Below are 27,861 nucleotides of genomic sequence, written 5' to 3' on the forward strand. Positions count from 1 at the left end.
AGTTCCTTAGGGACACTGTACTCTCAACTGAATACAGTTATAAATAATAAAGATATACCTCAATTTTTTACTCAATAATTTATAAAAGTATAATTTATGACTTAAATACTTACATAAAATCATCAGCTTAAAATTTTAAATGGGGAAAATAAAGAGTGAAAACACGAGTTAACAGCAGCCAGATAAACTGTCTGTCTCTGCCCAGCACCACTGGAAATGCCTGACATGAAAAGTAAAACAATACAAAGAAGCCCCTGACAGAGCTGGGACTCCCGCCCCCGAGACGGCCCCAAACATTTCAGGAACCAGCATGATAAAACACATTAAAGCCATAGAAACACTCCCATTCTAATCTTACGGTTACCCCCAACTGATGACGTGGAAGAGTCAACCCCCCCCCCATTTTCTCTAGAAAAAAACAATAAGAGACATGTGGGTGGGGTGGGGGCTGCACCTGCAGTAAGCCTAAGAGATGAGCTCTATTGTCTAACAGGAGACAAAGGATCAGAGGCTGTTGTACAAACCCAAATTGTAACCACCTCATTCTTTCTCATATTTCACACTATTATTTCAGGTTCCTAGATAAGCTGCCGCCATTACAGGTTACCCTATGAACTTTGACCTCTAATATTTTCATTCCCAGAGAATCTGAAGGAAGCTAGGAAGGTGCCTGAGAAGAACATGGGTTTCCCTGGGCTTTTCATTTCTGCCTTCTGGGTTCAATCAGTTCCTATGTTTTGTTTTCTTACTACGAATATTAACATTGAAGAAGATAAAGCTAGAAGATCTCCATACTGTGAATAACAGCAACAGAAACAAAGGTGGGAACGAGCCTGTTTTTTTAAATGAAATCTATGGTGGCAGAAGCAGAGGTAAGAAAAGGTCAGCAGCGGTTTAAAGAAACTTGAGGTGTGCCATTAGAGAGTCTCACAGTCTCATCCCCAAGGGTTCATTCAAACTGTGAGGGCAGAGCTAAGTGCCCAGGACTGGTCGCCATAGTAAAAAGGTCAGGGAACCCATGGGGATACCTGCACAGGGATGGCTACATGCTAGGGTTCTGTCCCAAAGCACTAAGCCTGTGATTACTAATGCGCAGGCATGCTGGCCCACACTTAGGAAATGGTCAGGATTCTGAGGTTCTAAGTCACCTCTCTGCAGGTAACTCTGGAAAATGGGGTGGTGGACATGGTGGTGTCCCCAGAATCCCACACCTGGGGACATGTGACAGGAGGATCAATAGTCGGGTGAGACAATGAAACCCTGTGTGGAAAGGAAGGAGGGAGGGAGGGAAGGAGGCTGGCTGGCTGAAGGCATGGAGAGAGTGCAATCGAGTCTTGCTGTTTAAAACTTTTGAGGGAACTGAGATATATTTCAGTGGGTAGACTGCTTGCCTAGCAATCTGAAGTCTCTGGGTTCAAACCCTAGAACTGTAAAAATCAACCCACCATCAATCAAACAGTCAACCAAAAACAAAACAGTATTTGCTTAAGCAGGCTCCAACAGTCTGCTTACTTGCTACAAAATGGCAAATTTTACTATTATGTTGACCATAATAAACTCCATCAAAATGATCATAGCAAAAATGTAAAGAAAACTGTTTAAATAAAGGGCAAATGAGTAAGAGACTCATGAGTGTTCTACTGACTGTCATCAGCCTATGACAAATGTCTAACAATTATCTTTCAAAAATTATATTTCAGGGGCTGGAGGCGTGGCTCAAAGGTTAAGAGCACCGGCTGCTCTTTCGAAGGTCCTGAGTTCAATTCCCAGCAACCACATGGTGGCTCACAACCATCTGTAATGGGGTCTGGTGCCCTCTTCTGGCCTGCAGACATATACACAGACAGACTATTATATACATAATAAATAAATATTTTTAAAAAATTATATTCCACAATGTTAAAAAAAACTATCAGTTCAAAGTAGCTAAGAGAACGCTAGAGTTCGTATGCAGAGAAACCATTCACATGCATATACAAGCCCACAATAGTGAAAAATGAGACTGAGGGACGGTGTCTATGCCCACAGACATCAACCGGTGGTTGGGTCAATCCCTCAAAACCACTGTAACCACACAGTTACTTCAGGTCTCATTTCCAGAAGAGAAAAGAAAAAGAACTTCACACACTGCTGAGTATCTGGAGAATAACAAAAGGCCACATACACAGGACTCAGCCTCAGTACCCGAAGCTACACAGGCTACCCCAGTCCCCCAGTTCATACTACACATTAGCATCAAACATTCACTTATATGTCCCAAGTAACCTAACCTGTGGTCCTGATCGCTGAGGTGTGTTTGCATTGCTATGGCTCAATACAAGCCCAAGGTGTCCCATACAAACAAGGGTGCCATGGTGACTGGAGGAGCTGTAGGCGACGGCTTGAGCATTGGAGGGGCAGCAAGGCTTGGGAGACGGTCAAGGCTCCTTGATGGGCAGGACAGGAAGGAAGGGGGCATCCCCAGAGTTACAAGTGAGGGTTTCTACTCTCTACCCTGCTGGATGCCCGTTTACCCACAATGACATGTCCTGGTGGAGTGCTCACAACCTTCCAATACTAGCCCTCAGCCCTTCTGTGTTAAGGGAGGCTACATAGGACAAAAGCCCCTCAGAGCTGCAGGGGAAGAACTCACAAAATAGGTACTAAATGTTATCTGAACACCGAAAAAGTAAAGAAATGAACACGTGGTTATTCGTATATTTAAAACTAGTGTAAAAGTGCTTGGGGTAGTCCTGTGCATAGAAACTAAATATTTCTGTATTACCATACTATTTTCTATAACAAGCAAGCCTATTTATGCTTTTGGGGGGGGTTATTTGTTTTTGTTGTTTATTTGTTTCGTTTTTGAGGCAGGATCTCTCTATATAGCCTGGTTGTCGTGGAACTCACTGTGTAGACCAGACTGGCCTGGAACTTAGACCTGCTTCTGCCTTCTGAGTTCTGGATTAAAGGAGTGTGCCACCATACCCAGCTCTACTTATGCTTTTTAAAGCTGGCTCTTTTCCTGGGTAGAATGAGGGCCTCGTACTGCTCTACATGCAGCAGTCATTGAGATGCAACCCTGATTTCCCTTTAGGAAGAACTTGCCATTGGTTCAGTCCTGCAAAAAAAGCAATTAGCTGAGTCTCTGACCTCGTGATCTGTGGCAGTTAGGCAGCTGAGTGAGCCACCCTCTGCCAGAGCAGCCCTTAGTTGGTACCTGAGCATGGTGGATAGGGGCAAGGGAGGAAGTGACGTGGCCAGGCACCTGCTCCCTGTTGGATGTTCTTACTCTATTACTAGGAGTTTAGCTGGAGGTTGTGGAGCAGTGTGGCTCTTTGGCTCTCAGTATCCTTTCTTTGCTCCGCTTTCATTCTTACCTGATGATGCTCAGTTAATAGACAGGGACATGAGACACAGCTCTTGATAGCAAAGCAGTATACATCAGCTCAGAAGCTGTCACTTTAGTACAAATCATGTCATTGCCATGTTCTAGAGAGAGAGCACTGCTACAGATGGCCGACTACAAGACGAAAAGAGGGAAGCAGCAACCAGACTTTATCAGTACAACTGAAATCTAAACTTCCTCCCCACCACAGGGCCCAGTATACTCAACTGTGTACTCATGCATGCTCGTGAGCGTGTGTGTGTGTGTATACATACGCGTTTATGTGTTGTATGAAGAGGAAGGTAAGAACAATAAAGCCACTGGCTCAGTGTTAATGATTTTATTAGTTACTGTTTTCCATCAAATAGCCTACAACAGCAGTTTTTCTTGGCCACTGAGCAACAGGAACCCTGCCTTACCAGAACATCTTTATAACATGACACCAAGCAATGCCCCACCTTCTCTCTCTTTCTCTCTCTCTCTCTCTCTCTCACACACACACACACACGCGCGTGCACACACATACTTTTAATCACAGTCCCAATAAATACTACATCAAAGCAACCCATGCACACATCTCTTCCATTACTGGAATTCCAGAATATATAAGACAGAGTTAGTTACTCCACGTTAGTATCTATCTGCCCTCTATAAATCTCCTTGGTACTTTGATGTTGGTGGCCAAAGAAAAACTGAACACAAAACTATGAATGTTCTTGAAGGAATACAAGTGAGTTAAATTGATGCAACCCTACTGCCCAGCATATGGTTCATCATTTAACCACAATGACAGGTTCATGAGAATATTAAAAGCATTAAGTGAAGAAACTACATAAAGAATGAAGCAGAAATACAACATAACAACAACCTTGATGCCATTTCATGCTGGATGAAAAACTCAACAGGAGAGGACAAGAGAAAGCAGCAGAAGGAAGAGTATGGCGTACTGCTTATCCAAGGGGAAAGCACTGAGTCCCTCTCTTGGTCCAGCATTTATCCAGTGAAACTCAAGCCTTTATGCTGGAGTCAAGTGACCTCTAATGTTTAAATCTAGAAAATAATAATGCTTATAAAAACAATGTAGTGCCGGGCGGTGGTGGCGCACAGCTTTAATCCCAGCACTCGGAAGGCAGAGGCAGACGGATCTCTGTGAGTTCGAGGCCAGCCTGGTCTACAAGAGCTAGTTCCAGGACAGGCTCCAAAGCCACAGAGAAACTCTGTCTCGAAAAACCAAACCAAACCAAACAAAACAAAAAAAACAATGTAGTATCAAAGTAATTAGTTTCATCAGCTGAACATGATTAAATATTACATATGATGCTGATTAAAGGCTATGTTTCAATACAGGAAATGATAATAATTTATTATCTAACATATAGTAGTAATGATAATAGTACTAATTTCCCCAGGAAACAGCCACAGTCCCTACAGAGTCAGGGACACATTAAATAGATGAATGGAAAGAGGTGCTAAAGGGGGTGACAACCACACTAGGGGTGCTACAGCCTTGTTGCTGGGGGTAAATTCCTCTTGACGATGCTATACTCTTTCCGCATAAAGATTGGGGGAAAGAGATAAGAGGTAGGCACAGATCTCACCGAGACAAAGCTACATAAAAACTATAAGGCATTAATTATACTTTATTGAATTAATATAATATTATTGCCATCACATTAATTTCATATACAGTTATGCTTTTGGAGAGTCTAATTTCTGCTTCATGTTATAATTGTCATCATTTGTATGACATCATCAATAATGTAACAAATGGCTAAGAAATTCTAAGGCATGCAGCCCAAACAGTGCTCAAAGAGCAGGCACATTCCATGACTTTCCTTGGATTGGCCTCTTGAATTAGCCACTCTTTTACTGTCCCCAACACCTGGCTGACAGATGCCAGTGGCACAAGCTGGCCACCTCTCGTGCCACACGCGCTTTCTGCTCCCACCAGCTGGACTTCACGATGGAAGCAGAATTCACTGCATCTCCCTAGAGCTGCTGAGGCCAGCTGACTTATTTTAATTATGAAGTTTAATTATAGAAGCTGACTAAATGAGCATAAAAGATAAATACGGTTTCTATGAAAACTAAACTGGCAGCTTTAGAAAGACTTTCCAGAGGCCAGCCACTAAGAAGAAAGATGTGGCAGATGTGGCACGACAACTGGGCAATGACAGGGATTATAGGAAGACAGTGCTAGAGGACATCACGAGCATGGTCCACTAATACGAGGCAGTGTGCCCAGCAGAACCGGTGTCAGCAAGGCACTGGGACCCACAGGAGTAATGTCTATGTCGTAAATATCTCAGAGAGATGTATTTTTAACAATTACCTGCTTTAGATGGTGTTTTCATTTAAGCCCTTGCACTGGTTGGAACCAGGGTATTTTCTAGGCTCCAACCCACCAACTGCTGGGTTTGGGCTTCTGAGTTTATGAGCTTCTGTGAATCAGTAAGACGACTCACTTTGGACTCTAGGAATTCAAGTTCTGATTCCATACCTTTGAAAGATAAAAATACTTAAAAGAAGGTTCCCCCTTTCTTTCATCTGGCATAATAGAGACGAGGGAAGAGTGCCGGAGAACATGGCTGTCCCTCCCAGAACAAAGGAGTTCCTTGATAGCCTATCGCCCAAGCCCCAGGACCCTCTGGAAAGTGTAACTAACAACACATCTTCTTCCTCGTGTGCACTGAGAGTCGGAAATACAAACCGTCATCTCAAACGCTTATCACAGAGCCTGGTCCACCAGTGCTGAAACCGCTCATGCCGAATATTATTACACTGCCCAGCAGGCAAAAGCTACTAGTGAACATAAAGCGTGCTCACTTAGATGTTAGACTCAAAGTCAGTGTCGAGGACAGGAGGAACAAGATGGCTTCTCAGAGACATGCGAACACTCAGAAAAGCTTAGAAAAATTCTGAAGTAATATAGAGCAGGAATTCTTGGTTAGAGGCAATTAATTCCCAAAGAAACATCTGGCAATACTGGACATATTTTTGTCTGTGTTCACTGGTGGGGAGGGGCACAGAGAAAACCCACTGGCATCTAGGAAGCGGTGGCCAAGCATGCTGATCTCACAGGGTACAGGACAGTGTAAAGGACACCTTTACAAGAACAATCAGCCCCTGAATGCAAAGTTGGTGAGTCTGAGAAACCCACTGCCTTCACATGCAAAAGAAAAACTGTTTCTAAAACCAAACTCCAGAATGTGGGATTTCCATTTTATTGGTTTCAGAAGCCATGATGTAGATACTTAAGAATAAGAGAGGGTGTTTAGAGATGAAACATGATTTTTTTTACCTGTAAACCTTCAATAGTGTCTGTTCTACAGTAATCTTCAAAACACTGAGAGTCTAGAGTGAGCAATCTCATAAAGCTAGAAGGAATTCTGCATCTGAGACTAAACTTCAGGAGAATGGATCTAAGTAACATTTCAAACACTACACAGTAGTCAGCAATCACAACCTCACTGGAGGAGTTGAAAAGCAAGAAGCCTCAGCACAGGCCTCTTCACCCAGCTGTAGAGAATGCCAAGTACCCAGGGGACCACAGTATATGGTGACCATCATGCTTCTAGTGTGGGTGCCTGGATGACACACCAAGTCCTCGATTTTAATGCCATTCAAAAAACACTAGGAAATTGATAGAGTCCGTTTATACTATTTTTCAAAAATCATCCTGCTGGATTTTTTTTTGTTGTTTTTTTTTTTTTTGCTTTTTTTGAGACAGGGTTTCTCTGTGTAACAGCCCTGCTGTCCTGGAACTCAGTCTGTAGACCAGGCTGGCCTTGAACTCACCTGCCTCAGTCTCCCAAGTGCTGGGATAAAAGGCAAGCGCCACCACTGCCCAGCCATCCTGCTATTCTTAAAAGTACAAAATAAGACTATACAATCTCAGATGCGCGCGCACACACACACACACACACACACACTCACTCACTCACTCTTTTAGCCTATCACCACAAGACTAGAAAAGAAACCACCAAAGCATTAAAGATTAAGGACATGCTTCCACCTTTAGTGCCTTTTCTACTCAAACTGAAGCCTACATTCAGAACTCACTGGTTATGAGACTTTAATCACATAATGAATTTTTTTTTTTTACCAGTGGTGCTAGGAAAGGGACAGAAATATAACTTTCGTAAAAGACTCAGGAGGTAACGAAAAGTGCTAAAACATGGGAGAGTATTAAAATTATTTAGTAATTTAAAAAAAGCTGTATCTAACAGTTTCAACTTTACATATATATGTAATTTATAAGACATTTCAATATCCTAAGGGAGAAAGAACTACTCCCAAAAATGAAAGAAAAATCACACCAAAAAGCTATTGAAACATTTTAGCCATCATAACAAAGAACCCAAGCACGTCTCACTCCACACTGCTATGTTTCCTGTCTTTATTTTCCCTACGAGTAGAGCAAACTAAAAAAAAAAAGTAATATTTACTTACCCTTCTGGTAGAAGAATTTCCTATAATAGTATGCGCCGAGATCCACGTGTTCCACGGTGTACCTTTTCACCCTGTCTAGGTGCAGCATCAAGCTTTCCTTGGGCACTTCGAGAACCGCCACCCCTGCGTTCGTACAGTGAGAGCTGAGGGTGGACTCGAAGGAGGCACTTTCACACCCACTGAAGGAGCCAGAATTTGACTTCGACAGGCTGATCTTCCTCTCGCCCTCCCCACCAATCTCGTTACGAAAATATGGGCAGCTCATGACCAGCTCGTTGCTTTTGTCATCTCCTTGGTCCATGCCAAGGCTTCCTTTGGAATTCAGGTCCTCCGTGCTGCCCATAGGAGAGCTGAAGCTGGCTGAGTGAGACAAAGGTCCAGAGACTAAGGAAGCCACGGCAGCCGCTGAGGCTCCTGTGGTAGTGTTTCTCCTCTTAATCACATTGTGCCTGTTCATAATGGCTTCATTCAAGTCAAACAAGATGCTCTGGACATCATAGTGGGCAAAGCACTTTGGACATGTCCAGGGCCTCACAGAATCTTCTGATCTATTGTCTTCAAGGTCTGACGACTTCCCGAGTTCTTCACCTTTGGCATTGCGTAATTTACGAAAAATGGACGAGTCTCCAGTCTCAGACTTGGAGCGTCGCTTGAGTGGTTTTTCCCTTTCCTTGAAAAGCCTGAGGTTCTCTCTCTGTGAGATGGGCCCGTCGATCACATCCAAGGAGAAACCAGAACCCTTGCCCCCACCAGTGATGAGGAAGTCGCTGAGTTTGGTTGGAGTCGGACCTCGGTCAGATCTGTCATCTTTGTAGCCCTTTAACAAATCGAAGAAGCTTTCTCCGGATGTTCCCTGCTTGTCAATTGAAGATGTGCTACCATATTCCCTGTGCAATGACGGCCCGGACTTGTAGGTGGGGGAGATACATTCATCAAAGCTATCCACATCAAGCTCACTTATGGTGATATCGCTGTTGCTGCGCTGCCGGATTCTGCGAAGGGCTTTCCTGGGGGAACTGGGGTAGGCTTCGGGCATGAGGAATCTGGAGTCCATGTTCTCCGCCGGCCCTGTCTTGGTCTTCAGAGTGTTCTGTATGCTCTTCAGCATGGCTGAGTCATTGGAATTGAGGCTAACAGAACTCCCCTGACTCACAGGACTGCCTTTGGAGGACAGGCTCTCAAGGCAACTTGAGGTTTCTATTTCCTGGCTTGAGCGGTTGGATTCTTTCACATTTTCCTTTCTTGGAGGCCAATCTGCAATTCTGGCCCTAACCCCCATCTTGGGGACCCCAGGGGTAGAGGTTATATGGTGAGGACCTTCACTTCGAGGGGGCCCTACTGCAGCCATGACTGAAGATCCTAAGCTGCCATTTTGGGACCGGAAGCGACGCATGTAGAAGTCATCAGTGTGAACTTTGGGGGTGCCGTCTGTGCTGACAACAGAGGCTCTGTCTGCAGTGACAGGCCTTTCCGTCTGCGACCGCTTCAAGCTGGTCATGGTGTAAAAAGCAATCACTTAAATCCCTGCAGGAAGGATCACCATGTTTGTGTTCTAAATGTGCACTTCTGCTTTAGAGAACGGCTCACAGATCATACAGCAGTCGTGTTGCGACCTTAAGCCTTTTCATTTAAAAGGTTAAATGGTGCCTTGTTTTCAGACCCCTGGGAATCCAGACCTTCCAAACATTGTAATCCACAGTAGCTCCGTGCTGCACTCTAACAGAAGGCTTCCTTCAGAAAAGACTGAACAGAACTTGCATCACTGGGACTCTGTGGTTGCCACAATCCCATGCTCCCCCTAAAGAGAGGAAGACAACCTGAATTAGCTTTTGATGAATACATTTATAATAAATCTGCAACTGCTACAATCAGATACCCGGACAGGACACTCAATACTGGATTGTGGTGCATAGTTCCAAAATCCACGTTTTAATAAAGGAGAAGTGAAAGAAAAAAGTATAAACAGTTAATAAACCCATCAATTACATTGTAAGAAGGGCTATGAATACTTCAGGTTAGCTGAATTGTTTCATAAAACTGGGAGGGGTACCAGCTCGTTCTAGGGCATCGAGGCTCCTAAATGCAAGCACAGACTTTTGCTTCCATGACCTCTAATAATATAGACATAATTCCACTGTGCTGACCAGAAGTTTGAGAGAAAACCAACCTAACCAGATAATAAGAGCAATGCAAGACAGCCTTCTGAGAATGCAAAAAATTAAACATGATTTTTATCGATTATGCTACAGTACATTTTAAAAATTCCTTTCCTATTTCAAATCAATACTTATTTCCCTACAAAAGCTCACCATAGTTGGCAAGAGCAAATATACACAGGCTAGAGAAAACAATCGGCGTTTCCTGGAGCCATCATACCCGTGAGCACGCGTCTGTTTTTCCTCCACTTTCTTACTTACCCATGTGAAGAATTCGGCAGAAGCAGCCGGCACTCACTTCCAGCATTCCCCAAGCTCTCCTCACTTTCGTCTACTCTCCAGCTGGAAGTCTTACACTAATTCACAAAATGCCTGCATTTCCTTAAGCAGTGCGGCCTCCTCCACCCCATCAGTGCTAATTTATGACGACGACAGAAACAAAATGCTACTCTGGGCAGCCGGCTCCATGTCCTTCACCAGATTACAGAAAACTGTTACCATCCTTCCAGGTGATGGGCAGGAAGATGAACTTCCTCATGAGCTCTTCAGGCAGAAGACAGCAGGCACAGAGTGTGAGCACAGACTCCTGCATGGGTGCGTACATCCTGAAGAGAGGCACAGGATCCTTTTCCAGCATTCCGCAAATTGCACAAGAGGTGGCCTTTAAATTCTTGCCAGATACATGTTTGGAAAGATGCTGCTGAACCAGCACCGAGCTGACAGGGCGGCATTGTCTACAAATCACGCTCTGACACTGAGGAGGACCGCACACTGCATGCTGCACTCAATGGTAACAAGCACTTACTTCCACGATAATTAAGCATCTCGCTAGTCAGCTTCCTGCCTCCAAGGCAGCCGGCTTTCATTCCTCCGGCAGCACGCAGAATCAGTTTAGGAGACTCGTTGCTATTTAAAGCTGGAACATTTAGGGGTGTTTCAAAACTGCTCCCTGCCTGCAGACTGCAGGGCTCTTGCCGGATAGGTCTGATTAGTCGGTCAGATAAACGCCCATTGTCTTCACTCACACTCCTCTTCCATGCTTCGTAAAAGGGATAATGGCTTTGCACTGCCAACTAATTAAACCTGGCTTTTAAGCTTTCTAGATACTTCTCCAGCCAGACCGCTATGATTTCCTGTACATTCCGGAACTTTACATGCTGCTCTTTCAATTGCTAGCCTTTAAGTAGAACAACATGTTAACTGTTGCTTACAGCAGCAGCTAGGGTCAGCACGTGTGGCCACAGCTGGGGTTCAAGAAGCACCACATCTAAAGTGGGAGGGCAACCGATCAACTGGACAAATGAGAGCACCTGCCCTGCTTAAACAACAAAGAGGGATTCAATAAAATGGTTCTTGAGGAAATAATACACTAGCATAAAATAATTCTAAAGAGTCAGGTGTTTTCTGTATTCTCACAGACTTACAAAAACCAAATAAATTATCGTCCATTCCATTTCTACAAATCTCACCAAGAACAAACATTTCAGTTCTTTTTAGAAAATGACTTACCACAGAATTGATCCCTCCCCAACCCATCATTTTGAGGCAGGGTCTCAATCCATAGTCCTGGCTGGCCTTGAACAAACCAGGTCCTTCCTGCCTCAGCTTTCCAGGTGCTTAGATTACAGGCATTTACCACCAAACCCTACATATAAAAGTGACTTTTTAAAGATAAGTCATTCCCATTATAGAAATAATCTAAAAGCTGGAACTGGGCACAAAACATAAAACCAACCTGGGAATGTCCAACCTCCACCACCAACGGTTTCTTTCTATATCACTTCACTTCTTATTTTTAGAAGGATTTATTATTTGTGCAAATGAATGTGTGTGTGTGCGCGCACACACACGTGTGCACGCTTTTAGTTCCAGTGAAGCATCATGTTCCTTAGAACTAGAGTTATAGAGAGCTGGGAGCTTCATGTGGGTGCTGTGACTCAAACCTGATGTGGGATTCCCCTCTGTATGCTGTGAATATGTTTTATTACCACTGGTTAATAAAGAAGCTGCTTCGGCCTATGACAGGGCAGAATAAAGCCTGGAAAATCCAATAAAGCAGGAAATCCAAATAGAGATACATAGAGAGATTGGCAGAGTCAGAGACGCTGAACGAGACAAACACCAGATCCTTACCAGCAAGCCATAGCCTCGTACTAATTCACAGATTAATAGAAATGGGTTAATTTAAGATGTATGAGTTAGTTAATAAGAAGTCTGAACTAACAGGCCAAGCAATGTTGTAATTAATATAGTTTCTGTGTGATTATTCGGGTCAGAGCAGCCGAGAAATGAATGAGGAGTCTCTGGCTACATAAACCCAGGTCCTTATCTGTAAGAACTGAAAGCATTCTTAACCACTAACCCATCTCTCCAGCCCTACTTGCTATGGTTTAATATACTTTTAATATTATAATCTCTTAGCAATTTAGTCTTATTGTGATAAATTTTTATTTCAAAATATTGAAGAGCATATGAGGGAAGAGGGCATGGTTTGATGACCTATCAAACCAAAGAGGTGAACAAGCAACTAAGTTAAATAACAAAATTTTCTTCAACTGTGAAGATTCCAAGCACTCCCTAGTCTCCTCTTTCCTACCCCATCTCCCTTTCTCTTCCTTTTCCCCTTCCTTATTTATTTACAACATTATCTTCCTTTGAGATACAATATAAATTTTGGCAGCAGGTGAGCAATATAGAAATAAAGATGCTTATTAAGTCACAAATTGAAAATCAGGATGTCTCTCCATACAGATCAATAACACTCTGTACCCTATTCCTCAAGAGTAGACTGACGTAGCAAACATGCTGATGATCACTAACAGTTCACGCAAACATCAACCAAACTGCCCAGACACTGTTAGAAACAGTCGGAAGCAACAGAATTGAACAGAGGAGCAGTATGACTTCACAGCACATTACCTCTATCACAAAACATTTCTTTATTACATGTTGAATTGATTTTACAGCTCTCTATTCTATATATTTCTAATGAATCCATTTATTTAGATTCCTAACCCCATGGAGAGGTGACGTGGGATTCCCCTCTGTATGCTGTGAATACCATTGGTTAATAAAGAAACTGTTTTAGGCCTGCGAAGGGCAGAATAGAGGTAGGCGAGGAAAACTAAACTGAATGATGGGGAAAAAAGGCGGAGTCAGTGAGAAGCCATGGAGTCACCTCTGGAGACAGACACACTGAAACTTTGCTGGTAGGCCACAACCTTGTGGTTATACACAGATTAATAGAGATGGGTTATATTAAGATATAAGACTAGCCAGAAATACGTTTAAGCTATTGGCCAAACAGCTTTGCAAATAATATGGTTTTCTGAGTGATTATTTCAGGGAACAAACTAGTAGCCTCATACAACAGACTGGCACCCAACCTACTACCAATTGGCACCTCAATGTGTGCTAGCTAAATCTACATAAAACCCGAGAGAGCTTGAAAAAGAATTCTAGACACTAAAATCAAAGTTTAGCTGCATTTCCCCCTCCCCCGAATGGGCTTTGCTTGAGGCAGAATACTGTGGCTCCTTTAAGAGAGGGTTTCCTGATTCAGCGGTAGCAGAAAAAAAGTCACACAGTTTTGAAATGGCGGATTTCTGGGCCTTGCTACTAGCACAAACGGCTCTGACTCTTTCAGGAGGTCTGGCTATGGAGCATTTAAATGGGTTTTGTGTGCTACAACTTGCTTAACAGCAACATAGACACACTGTGTGCCTAAAAATGGAGCACTGTACATGGCTCCCAGAGGCACTGAACGAACCTCTGCCATGTCTGGCTTGGGTGGAGCCAAAAGACAAAGCAGTCTTAATACTAGCCAAGCCGTTTAACATTTTAAGAAGCCATCCTGGTCAGAAACAGATTACAGATATGCAATAAGGACAGATTCAGACATAAAAGACCTCTAAATGAGACACAGTGTGTTTAAAAAAAATGTGCATAGGCTTGGGGGAGAGAAGATAAAGACTACAGAGAGTCATAAAAAGAAGTAAATGGTTTAGAAAAAAAAACGAAGTCTTTAAAGAGACAGTACAGTCAGTCATAGATTAAAGGAGTAAATATAATTAAACATTAAAAAGTAATAGAGTAAAATAATAAGCCATGTAAAGATGGAAAAATTAGAGTCTGGATTATATATATTATTGTGTTTTCTTTGAATTTTTGACTGTGAAGAAGCTAAGTACAGAGAGACATTTCATTGTATGGGCTGCTAAGCTTAACCGACATATATATTTTAAAGGTATCTTGACTTTAAAATTTGAGTCTAAGGATATGTTGCTTTGGAAAAGGGGTTCTTTTGTTTGTACAGAGAATGAGAACCTGTGGAATCCTTCCAAAGTAATGTGGTTTGATGGACTAAGACCCCCTGAAAGGTCACTGTGAACACCCCCAAAAATTGCCCAATAAAAAGCAGGAAAACAGTTTGGAGAGAACTACACCCAAATTCCCTAAATGACTATTTACAAATGTTTGTTTACATTTAAAAGGGATATGCTATAGAGATGAATACTTTGCATTGGTATGGATCTTGATCTGCTGATACAGATTTAAGGACAATTTTGTTATACTGTGCATATGTATATTTCTGCTCTTAAGATATTGTATTTGTGCACTTCATTTGAAAATATATTGTATAATTGAGAAATATAGGTTAATAGATAATCATTTATAATAGTCAAATGTGTAGTCATGTTAGATTTTCTAGATGTATAGAGATGTATTTCAGATGGACAGGGATTCTTCAAACCTTTCAAAGACTACATTAATATGGCATTTAAAATGTTTTTAAAAATTAAGATTTTTTTTCATAACAGTGAGACACATCTGCTCTTGGAAGCACCAAGCTACTTCAAGAGGATGATGGGAACTGAAAAGGGTCCTTATGGCATTGATTAGCCATTTGGGTAAGAAATTGCTCTTTCCTGGACTGCTTGATGCTGTGCTGTATGAATAGGACATGCAGGACCCCACAGATAAACGACTGATGAACTTGCCTAATTACCTAAAGGTGAGAAGATCCTTCAGGATTCCTGCTTCATAACATAAAAGAGTCTGCAAGACATTCTGCAGGACACAGAAGAAAGTGACTGACAAACTGCCATTATAGGCAGAATGGTCTTTGAAATTTCCTGCTTCATGGAAAAGCCTGCCAGATACTATGGGCCATTAGGCTGAAGATGGGTGCCCGTAATATTATGGAATAACTTTGGGTGATTGTCCAGGTAGCGAGATGTCTCTGTCAATTCTAGAGTTTTGGAAGTTGTTTACAATGTACTTCCTGTTAACTTAGGTAGTAATATATCCTTCTGGAGGCTTTTATGGAGTTGAAGAATAGATAGTTGTAGTTATAGTTTTCCTTAGTTATGATGAAAGAAAAAGTAGATATAAATATTGTAACTGTAATTCTTGCTTGATAACTGTTTTGTTATATGTACTTTTACTGTGTGAAACTTAAAACCTTTTTTATTTAAACAGAAAAGGGGAGGTGATGTGGGATTCCCCTCTGTATGCTGTGAATACCATTGGTTAATAAAGAACCTGTTTTAGGCTGCGCAGGACAGAATAGAGGTAGGCAACTAAAACTAAACTGAATGCTGTAAAAAAGAAGGCAGAGTCAGAGAGAAGCCGTGGAGCCGCCACCGGAGATAGACACACTGAAACTTTGCTGGTAGGCCACAACCTCATGGTGATACACAGACTAATAGAGATGGGTTAAATTAAGATATAAGACTTAGCCAGAAATACATTTAAGCTATCGGCCAAACAGCATTGCAAATAATATGGTTTTTATGAGTGATTATTTCGGGTCTGAGCAGCTGGAAACAAACTAGCAGCCTCGTACAACAGAGAGGAACTTCAGTCAGTCCAGTGCAGCTCTACTAGTGGAAAATGTTTTCATCACCCGAGATCTAGACAATCACCGCCCTCTGCTGATCAACACCACTCTTCCAGAAGAGATGCTCCATTATCTCTTAACCCATTCCCCACATGTCCACATTCTCTTCTAAGCATAGCCGTACATCTGGCTCTAGGAATACTTGAGGAAATGATTCTTTCCTTCAAGTGAAGTTTAGATCTAAATGAGGAAAGCAGATGGTAAAGAGATGAAGTGTGATACAGGTCATGACCAGGTATGCATAGGCCATGTCTCCTTTCCATTCCAACGTGAGGTTTTTCATAACACGCTGTTTCCTGGTGGATCTTAATTAAACCACAGCAAGCCAGCCATTCCGAATATTAAGACCCTTTGAGGGTTGAAAAGCTGCCCTTGTTCCTTTGGCTCTGAAAGGTATTTTTACTTTGATCTCCTCCCCTCCCTTGACCTCAATGATAACCACCTGCTCTTACCTCTTTCTTTTTGCCCATCATTCACTATCTTTTTCTTTTGGCTTGTGCATGCATGTACTGATGTACATATCATATGTGAGTGGACACACATATGCACCTATGAAGGCCAGAGGATGATGCTAAGTCCTTCTTAATCACTCTCCACCTTCTTCTCTGAGGTAGGGTCTCTCAACTGAACCAGAGCCTGCCTGTGTGGCTGATTTTGCTAACTTGGAATCCTGGTTCTACTTTCTGCATGCTGGGACTGCTATTCACTGGATGTTTCTAGGAATCCCAACTCCAGACTTGTGTAGCAGGCACCTCACCCACTGAGCCACCTCCCTAGCCACCAATCAGCATCATTTAAAAGTTAGTGTGTACAGGGTAGTGTCCTTGATTTACTTTTCTCACAACTCTCACCCTGCTGGAGGAGGCTGCACAGGTGTTACTAGGTAGAGGGGTAGTGAGTGCTTTAGGATGCGGCAGCAGGCACAGGTGCAACAGAATAAAAATACGACTGCAGAACACAGGCGCTGGATCGGGTGGCTCTGCTATGGTAGGAAGTCTGTATGGGAACAAGTATTCAGGCAATACCATCACAGACAGGGTATCCGGCTGACCTGAGCTTTGACTACCTCTCTGTGCTATTAGCTCTAAATTTCTGGTCATAACATTGCTTTTGTCCATCTTTATCATTTCTGAAATAAATTACTACCAAGCAGAAAGGTGAACAAACAGTGAAGATGTAAGGATAACAAAGAACTCAAGGAACTAAGTTTAAAAACAGCATGAAGATAAGCTCAAAAGTTCCGTAAGAAAAAGTGGACTGGGTGGGGTGACAGAGCCTGCAGCAGACCAGGACTAAAGAACAACTTTCCTCACACTGGCTTGTGCTTTCATACTCACCAGTGCCACAGACTGACCCGGTGTCAGACAACTTAGCACGGAAAACTACAGGGGAGGGGGCAGCCCTCAGATACTATGATAGGTACCCAGCAGGAAATATCATCACATTTTTCTAAATTGTGCTCAAATCCAGTAACTTAATCCCAGACTCATCTTTACACTGTGTGGTATATGGAACTTAATGAAGCATAAGGCAGGTCCAGAAGAATGCAGAGTGAAGAAACTGAATATACCTTACAGAGTTAGTCATGTTTTACACACCCACAGACACGTGCACACGTGTGCACGCACAAACACACATACACACACTCAATCACCACAAGCTCACCAGGGGATTTATGTTTGTCTTTGAATAGATTGTAACTTGAGGCTTAAAATTTTTTATTTACTAAAATGAGCAAGTGTTACTATCATAACTAGAACAAAATTTATTAGGAAGAATAATTTTGTTACTAAAAACACATAGTATGATCTGGGAATGCAGGGCATTGAACTCACCTTCAAATAATTATAAAACATGGCCCTTTGTTAATACTCTACCATTACGATCACTGAACAATCACAACTGGACAGATGCAGCGCTTCCAGGAGGTGTCTTTTTTGCTGTTGTTTCTCAAGACAGGGTCTCTCTCTGTAACCACTATGGCTGTCCTGGAACTCACACTGTAGACCAGGCTGGTCTCAAACACACACAGATTCACCTGTCTCTGCCTCCCAAGTGCTGGGATTAAAGGCCTGCGCAACCACTGCGAGGTCAATGCTTATCTTCTAATTATGATCAACTGGAAGAGGGCTAAGAGAGTCCAACTGCTTTAAAAAAGAGATAGTCATAGTATCCGGATAATGTCTGCACGAAGGTGAGTCTTTCCTCATTTACAGATGTTTTCTTTTAATTTCATGTTGACTTAGTCCCTTCACATCCAATAGCCCCACTTTGTCCCTCTCAAGACTTTAGGGACCCAGGAAAGTCAAGTGAGGGTGGTAGGCAAACACGTGGCCCCACTAGTTTCCCGCTTCCTGGGTTCAATCTACTTTCCCACGTACATTCTGTCCTTGTCACCATCCTCCCTCCACCTGTAGAGCTTTCAGCTAAATGATGTCACTGATTGGCTGTAGTATTGGCAGTAGTGACTCTTTCACTGCAAGCCTCAAAGACCAGCTTTCTGGAGAGCGGTACTGCAGAGCACCAAGAACCAGGGAAAGAGCCTGGCAGTGTGGACTTTGCTCTAGGGTCAAAGGGAAAGAGATGGTATGACCTAGAGGAAATACTTCCCCTTCGATGAGCCACTGGTTTATACTTAAGGAAAGCTAAGAAGGACTGTCAGGAGCCAGTCTCAGCAGGAAGGCCTCTGCAGGCTAAGCGCCACTCCTCCCTCCTGCACAGAAAGGCACATTCCCTGCAGCTAGCTGGCTCAGAGAAAAGTGATGTGAAGGAACCAGAAGCTCAGAAAAGAGCCTCAAAATGGCTTTGTTAAGGGCACGATGATTTCTTTTGCTTGAACATTTTATGTTCTGAAGACAATTTAAGGAAGTGCACTTAAAAAAGCGCACCACAGTTAGCTTCAAGAGCAAAGCGGCACAGTAAGAACAGTTCCTTCTAAGAAAAACTCAGGTTCAAATCACCACCCCAAGGATTAACAGTAGCATTGCCCACAAGGCACTCTTAGGATTCTAGAATATCACCCACGGAAGACTCTAAAAGAAAAATCTGACCCTCAGAATCACTCCTGTTACTCTACCACTTCCTCAAACACAGACTGCAGACAGTCCCCACTGCCACTGTGCCTGGATTCCCACAGAAAAGCTCTGCCTAATGTCTCAATATGGCGAGGCTCTCATCTGTCTCAGTCCTTACAGGCAGCCCGTGAGGCCGAGATCCCAGACTCCAGGAACAGGGAAACAATTCAGAGAGGGAAACGCCATGCCCAGCAGCACAAGGTAAATGAACTGTGGGTAGCACTGGTGCTTTCAATGCAGGACGGGGCAAATCTGGGCTGGCAGTTAAAGAGTCATAACTGCTAATACTACAGGCAAAAGTTACAGTAGATAAAACTGACAGTAAAAAATACTCAGTTACTATAGAAGAAAAAGGCCTCCTGTACAGCCCAGGTCACTCCTGAAGTCCGCCCCAGGGAACAAATGCCTGTGTCTACTGAAAATGCAATCAGCAGGAGGATAAAAACAGTGGTAATTAGCTTCTAAAAATGCACCAGTGGTCAATCTGGGACCTTCCAGAAGATCCTCAACAGCTACCAGACGGATCCTGGCCTAAAGTGGGCCTGGGATGCAGGACTAAGTAGAAGCTCCCTCCACAGGACTTCCTTCTAACTGGACAGAAGGAAATGGCTAAGGGTCATTTTGTTAAGAACTACCCAACGAGTGGGCGTAAATTACTAAGGCACATTCCAAACACAAACTGTCAATTTCTGTGAAGACGACCTTGGTGGGAACCAGATTTTCCACATGAAGAAATCTCAGGGCTATAAAACAGAAACCCCTAGAGGTAAAGAGCCCAGGCAGAGCCCACCTATGAGCCAGACTTCCTCAAGTGCCACTGCTTACTGGGGCTGTCAGACCAGGATCCCCATGCAGTCGACAGAACCGCATCAGGAGACACTGCTGCATTTTCTCAAGTAGCCTCTGCAGCTTGGAAGAGACAGAGCTACTGTTGCCAAGCCATGTCCCTTGCAGCCCCTCCAGCCCCTCCCGGAGTCCCAGGACTGACTCTACATGTCTGGGCATTTCCTCCCTGGTGAGATGCGCTCCTTCAGGAAGAAATCTTTTTCCCAGAGCACCTAAGCTCAGCATTCTTGAAACCTAAGTGCTTAAGGCCATGGGACCGCAGTTACTTGAAACATGCTCTCAGGGCTGGAGATGTGGCTCAGAGACAGGATGTGTGCTCAGCATGCACAGGACTGGGATTAAATCTCAACACCTTCCTTACCCTCCAGATAAGAGGAGTCATACGTGTTGGCAGTAACACTGAAATCTGATTATTTGCCTATTCATAGGAACTGTTTCTGAAGTGCCCACAAGCATACCTACATTCTCTTGATGGGAAGAATAACTTCCCTCTGCCTTAGGAATAAATCAGAATTATACAGTACAAGATCAATAGCCACAGCTGTAGCCAATCTCTCCACGGTCCCAACCATCCCTGAACCTTATAATCACAAAAGGGGGGCTTGCAAATGATTTCATCTCCTATCTAATTCCAACTTGCCCTCTTTATTCCCATTTAAGCTCTCTCACCTATACAGACAGCAGTTGGAGATAGTCTCTTTCAGGAAGCTGCCTTTTAACATCCCTTCCGACGGACCATAATAACTTATGATGATTAAAATAAATCAAGATCATTATATTAGAAATCGAAATTTCTACTTGAAAGAGATCATGATCTCTTAATGCCAGGTCCATTGCTAAGAAAACTGAAGAGCTGTTTTGATGATGTTTGTTTTTGGAAGTTTTCTTTAAATATAGCAGTTAAAAGAAGTTTAAAACAGACTATGTTGAAGAAAAAAAATTTCTTTAACAGAACACAAGCTCAATGCTCGTCTATTTTTTACTGAGAGTATGGCTATAATAAGCAAAGGCAGAGAAATCAACACAGCATCATTTGACACCTATTAGGAAAAATTCCAAGAAAGCTGGAATTCAGTTAATGATGAAACAACTGAGACAGGTATTCTGACGCTGCTGGAAGCAAAGGAAATGAGCAGAACCTTCCATAGAAGGGAACACAGGAGAACTAGGTCTGGTCACACTGTGAGCCCTACAAGTTCTGGGGGCACTTGGAAGCCTATGGCTGTGCTCAGCAAAGGCGGCTTCTCAAACCAGCTCCTGGACAGCTTTCCTGCTTTCTCCGATCCTGAGAGTTCTGGCTACTGGCCCTCTCCTCCATATGCCGACGCTGCCTTTGTCATCAGCCATACGGGGCCCACACCGACAGCTGAAGGTTTTCTTATACACTGTCCACGTGCTGTCAAGGACCCCAGTGTAAGTGCTGTGCTTTAGTTTTTCAATGCCAAGGTTCCAGAAAAAGTATAAAATGGAACCAAGCCCACAGCACAAAAGCCCTTACTGCAATACTACTTTGTTTTTAATTTTCTCATATACCATAGGCCTAAGACCATGGGCAAATAAGGAGAAAAGTAAAACATTGCTTCAATCTTCTCCAGGTTTAGAACAAACACACTAAATCCTGGGTCTGTTTCCCATGACATATCTATATTCTTAAGTGACAGGCTCATGCTGGTGTTTGCATCATCAGTCTTAAGATAGTACCACTGAAGTCCTGTTTTAGAAATGAGAAATTAACACACCCCCATTAATTTTTTACCCTTCCCCCATATTTTGTGTGTTTGTATCCATGTATGTATGTTTATACATCTATACCATAGCTATATTAAATAAATTCATATTTACCAGGATTTATAATTTTATGAGTATGTTTGTTCAATTGCTTATAGTTTATTTTTTCAGACTTAATAATTGCTTGCTTCTTTCTCCCTTTCTTTCTTCCTTTCTCCTTTCTTTTCCTATATAAGTTTCTAGTCTTGAATGTCTACCTGGGCTTGAAGTGCCTGGCAGATGACTGGGTTTATAGCTACAGGTAGTAATGCACATGCTTTAGAATACCCCAGGTATCATCCATTATTCCTTCCTTCAGGGCTCAAGTGGAAAGGTCCAATGATAACTGCCTCACATAGTGCTGTATACTAGGCTTACAGTTTATGGCTATATTCACTCGGGTGCTTACTTTATTTTCCATAGACATAACGACTTTTTCTGCCCATTTGCTTAGTTTCTTTCTAAAATGAATAAAGTAAAATAATCTGTACTGTTTTCTGCCTGTTCAAAGCAAAAAGACTGGCTATTACCCCTTTTCTGGAATTCTGAGATTGAGGTAGTCTCTATGAGTTACTCATTGGGGTTACCCACTGGGCTGGAAGGCCCACAAATGCCAGGATCCATACATAGCCCACTGTAGGTGACTGTTTTTAACTCTTTGGCTCTTATGGCTTTTTTGGAGATCCACCACCCAGCTTCCAAATAAATCACATGGAGAGGCTTATTATTACTTATGAATGCCCAGCCTTAGCTTGGCTTGTTTCTAGACAGCTTTCCTTAAATTATCCCATCTACCTTTTGCCTATGGACTTTTCCCTTTTTCTATTTCTGTATATCTTTCTTTCCTTCTTATTCAGTGTCTGGTTGGGTGGCTGGCCCCTTCTTTTCTTACTCCTTCCTTCCTCTCGGCTTTCTCCTCCTATTTATTGTCTCTGCCTGCCAGCCCTGCCTATCCTTTCTCCTGCCTTGCTATTGGCCATCCATTTCTTTATTAGACAAATCAGGTATTTTAGGCAGGCAAAGTAACACAGCATCACAGAGTTAAACAAATGCAGCATTAAAGAATACAACACAACTTTGCATCATTAAACAAATATTCCACAGCATAAGGAAATGTAACACATCTTAAACTAATATTCCACAACAGCCCATGTCTCTCTAGAGAAAGGTCTAGTCCAGAATTCCAGAAAGTAAGCTCTGTAAAGCTTCACATAGTTCTTCATGGCCTGAGGCTCCATGTTCACACCAGAAAGAGACCCCACAATCTACAATCCATTCCATCACAGTGTGATCTTGCCAGGGACTTGGACCTCCAATCCCCTGACTGTAGGAGATCAGAGCCTTCTGCAATCTCTAAATCCACTCTCTCTGTTGACCAAGACTGTGTTAACTGTAGTCTCCTAAGTTTTCCCTTTACCTGACCTTGAATATTTTGACCTTTTGACAGACAGGGAAGAGAAGCATTCTCTAGATAGAAGCCTATTGATTTAGAAGTGGCCTAGAAACCCAGACATTTGTGGTTCTCGGTCTTCAAGCAGGGAAGGAATTTATAGGAGTGACATTTAGTGGCTTAAAGGAAGAAAATGACTTAGTGTCCTATCCAATGAGTTTGGCTGGAGAGTGCCATGCTATGATTCACAGGAAATGTTTTAATTATGAAATGTGCAAACATATAAATATCCATCATCTGGACTTTATAAATGTCAATATATATATAATGGCAAATTTGTTACAAATGAAAAACAAAAGATCAGAGATACAGCTAAAATAGCAACTTCTCCAGAGCCTCCCTCTCAGGATGCGCCTCCCTCTCTCCATGTACACAACAGGGACACAACAGCAGAATATGTGGCTGTGAAGCCAAGAGACACTGTCACTCACAACACTGCCTGTGTAAGTTTCTTCTGCTATGTCAAACTATTTATGATTTATCCTCATTGCTACAGAAATATACAAAACCTCCTAACAGCTTCCAGATGCTTAAATACTGAGTAGAAAGAGTAGGGAAAGCTATTAGAACCTGCTGGGTGACGTCTGGGTTATTTCCTCTTTTTCTGTTACTACCAAAAGTGACAGAATGAATATTTATTTCAGCATCTTCTTTGGGAACAGGGGCAAAGTCCCTTAGCAAGGCAGAACATCTTCCAACATCCTTTGAGAATATCTAGCTGAGACCAGGGACACAGCTCATAGAGCAAAGTCTTTGCCTGTTACGTGTGATGCCCCACATTCAACGCCCAAACCCCACCAAAAGATCAAACTGCCCATTCATATGTACAGTTATACACAGCACTGTACACACCATGTGGAATCTCCCAAGTTCTCCCCTAAACTGTTGCCAATAAGAAAATACAGGATGTTGTCTTGCTGACTCACTAGCCCTGGTAGAGAATCAGAATGTATTTTCTGATCTACTCTGTTGTGTTTTGCCCTCCTAGGCTTCTCGCTAAGATTTAGAACACAACCGGGTACTACAGATGTAAGCCCTGCACTGGGTACACAGTCACATTATTTTCAGATTAAAGCTTTGTCTGATTGCTGTTTAAACTATATTTTCTTGTATTTCCAACTCAAATTTTTGTCTTTTTTAAATTTTATTTATTTATTTATTTATTTTTAAAGATAGGGTCTTAAGTATTCCAGGGTGGCCACAGACCACCTATGTAATCAAGAGTGGCCTTCAATGCCGGATCCTCCTGCCTCTACCTGCTGAATGCTAACACCACAGGCATAAGCCAACATATCTGATTTACACAAGTGCCAGGGATCAAACCCAGGGCTTTGTCCATGCGAGGCAAGCACCAACCAAATCAGTGGTGTCCCCAGACTCATGTGATATTTTTGAAAAGGTCAAATTTGTAGTTTTCTCTTTCTCCTTCTTTTTCCAGTGCTTTGCACATTTTCCTCTGAAGTTTAAATGTTTCTCTTCAAAATGGTGCCTTTAATTCATCCAAAATATAATTTTCTTTTCTCACACTGTCCTACAACTATTCCTTATAGTCAGCAGTACTTTGTAATTATTGACATAATAATCACAATGTCAAGACCAAATCCCTGTGTCTGGTAATCCCTCTGTGTGTGTCTGTGTGCCACTGCCACACCAATCCAAATGCGACAGCATTGTAATAACAAATCCCACTGATCCCACCTGGCATCTTCAATTAATTTTAGAATCATTCTATCATGTTTCTTGGAAAATTCTCTTGGTTGTAGTACTTTAATCTTTAATTGCATTCATTTTATAAATTAATTTAGGAGCACTAGGTGCTTATAAATGCTGAAGTTTCTGTTCAGTACCAGACAGTAGCTCCTATATCTTAAACTAGCTTTTAAAATGTTTTAATTCATAAAAATGCTGGGTCTAGTGGCACACACTTATAATTACAGCATTGGGGAGGTTGAAACAAAAGGACAAAGATTTGGACAACTTAGGTTGCACAAGAGGACACCATCTCAAAATGCACAACACAGCATAAAGCCACTGTATGTTGTTTGCTGTGTTTATTACAAGGCATACTATATTTTATTGATGGGAAGGACTATGTAATCACCTTTTCTACTGCACCACTGTCGGTATGCTATATACCTAATGGCCTCTCAACTTCCTTTATATCTAGTCTTCTGCTGAATTCTTCCTTGAGTTGATATTTTAGTAATTTCTTGGTTAGGTAACATGATCAAAATTGTATTTCCCTCTATTTTTATGCATTATGAGTTGACTGGTAGTTAACAAGACAAAATTTAAGATACACTATTTACTTCTAAAATAGCAAATCTTTATAAACACATTTATGCAAGAAAACTCACAAAGCAATACATAAGAAAATGAAAGAACCTCAGAGAAATGGGAGGAAATGGAAGATTGGTTTTGAGACAGAAAATTTTCCCTTCTTTATAAATATTTTGTTACAAAGAAATTATCCAGAAAAGCAGAATTACTTTGGAAGGAACAGGCAGGAAATCACATTTACTCTACACTTTTTTATTAGAAGCAGTGAGAACTCGGTAACAAGGTCATGAAAGCATGCCCATTAGAAACGAAGAGCACAGCCTTCCGGATGTGGGGATTTTACACAATGACAAAGGACCTGCTGGACAGCAGATGAAGTGGCATTTCTCCAGGAAGCCCACCACCTTCACCAACCCAAGGGGAAGGAGGCTGCTACAGACTGGACTGTGCTATGAGACACTGCCTCAGCAGAAGGGAAGATTAGACCCGGAGAAGGACTCTTTGGAAATGCAGTGGACTTTGGCTTGATCATCAAAACCTTCAGTAAAATCATCAGATAGATTAAAGATTCCCTTCCCAAAGCCACATTCAAGGTGTCTGTAAACATCAGACACAGGAAATAGTTCCAAAGAGTTCTCCCATTTGAGTAGATCTCCCAGATCAAGAGAAATGACAAGTCAAACAAGAGTAACACTTGCACCAGTTAATAATATAAAAAGGAGTCACAACATGCAGAGAAATTAAAAAAATAGGAAAATGAAAAACCACCAGGAAAACAACTTCTGCCTCCATAAGAATCAAATAAATATTACAGTGTGTAAAGAAAGAATAGAGAAGGAAATTGCCAAGAATAAGCAGACAACATGCTTAGGGGAGAGAAAACAAAACACCCATAACAACCCATTAATTAATATTAGAGCAAAGAAAAGTGGGTCTGGTTACAGAGAGCAAACATACATAAATAAACTCTTTATGAAACAGAACCCAGGAACTTCTGCATGACACGAAAGTGCCCTACTGCTGAGCTAGACCTCTAACCTTGTGGTGGTTTGAAAAAGGATTGTCCCCATGGGCTCATATACTTGAATGCTTGATCACCAGGGAGTGGAGCTCTTTGAAAGGATTAGAAGGATTAGGAGGTGTGGCCTTGTTCCAGAAAGTATGGTGGGCTTTGGCTTCAGGAGCCCATACCAGGCCCAGTCTCTCCCTCCCTCCCTCCGTCCCTCCCTCCCTCCCTCCCTCTCTCTCTCTCTCTCTCTCTCTCTCCCTCTCTCTCCCTCTCTCTCCCCCTCCCCCTCCCTCTCTCTCCCTGCTGCCTGCAGATCAGGATGTAGCTCTGACATAATCTGTGCTGCCATGCTCCCTGACGTGATGAAAATGGACTAAGCCTCTGAAGCTATAAGAAAGGCCCCAATTAAATGCTTTATTTTATGAGTTGCCACAGTCACACTGTTTCTTCATAGCAATAGAAAAATAACTAAGACAAACCTCAAACTTCTAGGTAAAAATAAAAATCATAAGCTGGGGGTGTGGCTTCATGGCTAGCTACTTGAATAGTATTTATAAGGTTCTGGGTTTGATCCCTAGCACTGAATAGGGAGGGACTGGGATGAAATGAAAAGATATACAGGAGCTAATATTTATTGTATGCTTACTGTGTGCCAGTGAGTATGAGAAGTAGTTTGTCCTGAGGAATGGCTCAGTGGGTAATTGGTTACTGTGCAAACATGAGGACCTGAGTTCAGATGTCTGGTACTCGGGAAAAGGTCAGATGGTGACAAACAACTGCAACCCTAATACTGAGGAAGCAGATCCCATTAGTCCCCTGGATGTCCAGCCAATTAGTGAGCTACGAGTTCACTGAGAGACCCTGCTTTGAAAATTAAGGGGGAGAACAATTGAGGAAGCCACGCAACATTGACCTCTGGCCTATCTACACATACACGAGAGAGGAGAGAGAGAGATGAGAGAGAGGACTGAGAGAGAGAGAAGAGAGCTGGGAGAGGATGAGAGAGAGAGAGAGAGAGAGAGCGAGAGAGAGGATGAGAGAGAGGAGAGAGAGGAGAGAGTGATGGAGAGGATGAGAGAGAGAGAGAGAGAGAAAACTGGAGTCTGGGGGATGCCACTTTATTGTTACAATGCTTGCCCAACATGCATAAAATCCAGGCTTGATTCTAAGCTCTGTATGAGCTACATGAGCTGTGGGCCAGCTTCCCGCCACTCAGCTCCAGGCCACTCAGCTTATGCCCCGAAATAACAACACACAAACTATATTCATCTAAACACTGCCTGGCCCATTAGTTTCAGCCTCTTACTCACATCTTGATTAATCCATATCTAAACTTCCGGGAAGATTCTAGCGTATGTCCATCTTGGGCTGGAGCTTCATGGCGTCTCTCTCCTTGAGGAGAGGCACGGCAGTCTGGCTCAGAGAGCAGAGGCATGGCGATTTATTAACTTCCCTTCCCAGCATTCTGTTCTGTCTACTCCGCCCACCTAAGGGCTGGCCAATCAAATGGGCCAGGCAGTTTCTTCATTAACCAATGAAATCAACTCAAACAGAAGAC

At 42.5% G+C, this 27,861-nt stretch overlaps 1 protein-coding gene across 7 annotated transcripts in view; it reads right to left on the reverse strand.

Moving 5' to 3' along the window:
- Sipa1l1 (signal induced proliferation associated 1 like 1) overlaps positions 1-27,861 on the reverse strand; it is a 280,919-nt gene that overhangs the window by 97,461 nt on the left and 155,597 nt on the right. For all 7 annotated transcript variants that reach the window (XM_038335800.1, XM_038335804.1, XM_038335803.1 and 4 more), the window contains one exon: positions 7,820-9,617. In XM_038335800.1, the coding sequence (XP_038191728.1) occupies positions 7,820-9,317 (1,498 nt within the window). In that variant the 5' untranslated portion in view covers positions 9,318-9,617. The remainder of the gene's footprint in view (positions 1-7,819; positions 9,618-27,861) is intronic.

This window comes from Arvicola amphibius, chromosome 7 (genome assembly GCF_903992535.2).
Source record: "Arvicola amphibius chromosome 7, mArvAmp1.2, whole genome shotgun sequence".
NCBI classification, from domain to species: Eukaryota; Metazoa; Chordata; class Mammalia; order Rodentia; family Cricetidae; genus Arvicola; species Arvicola amphibius.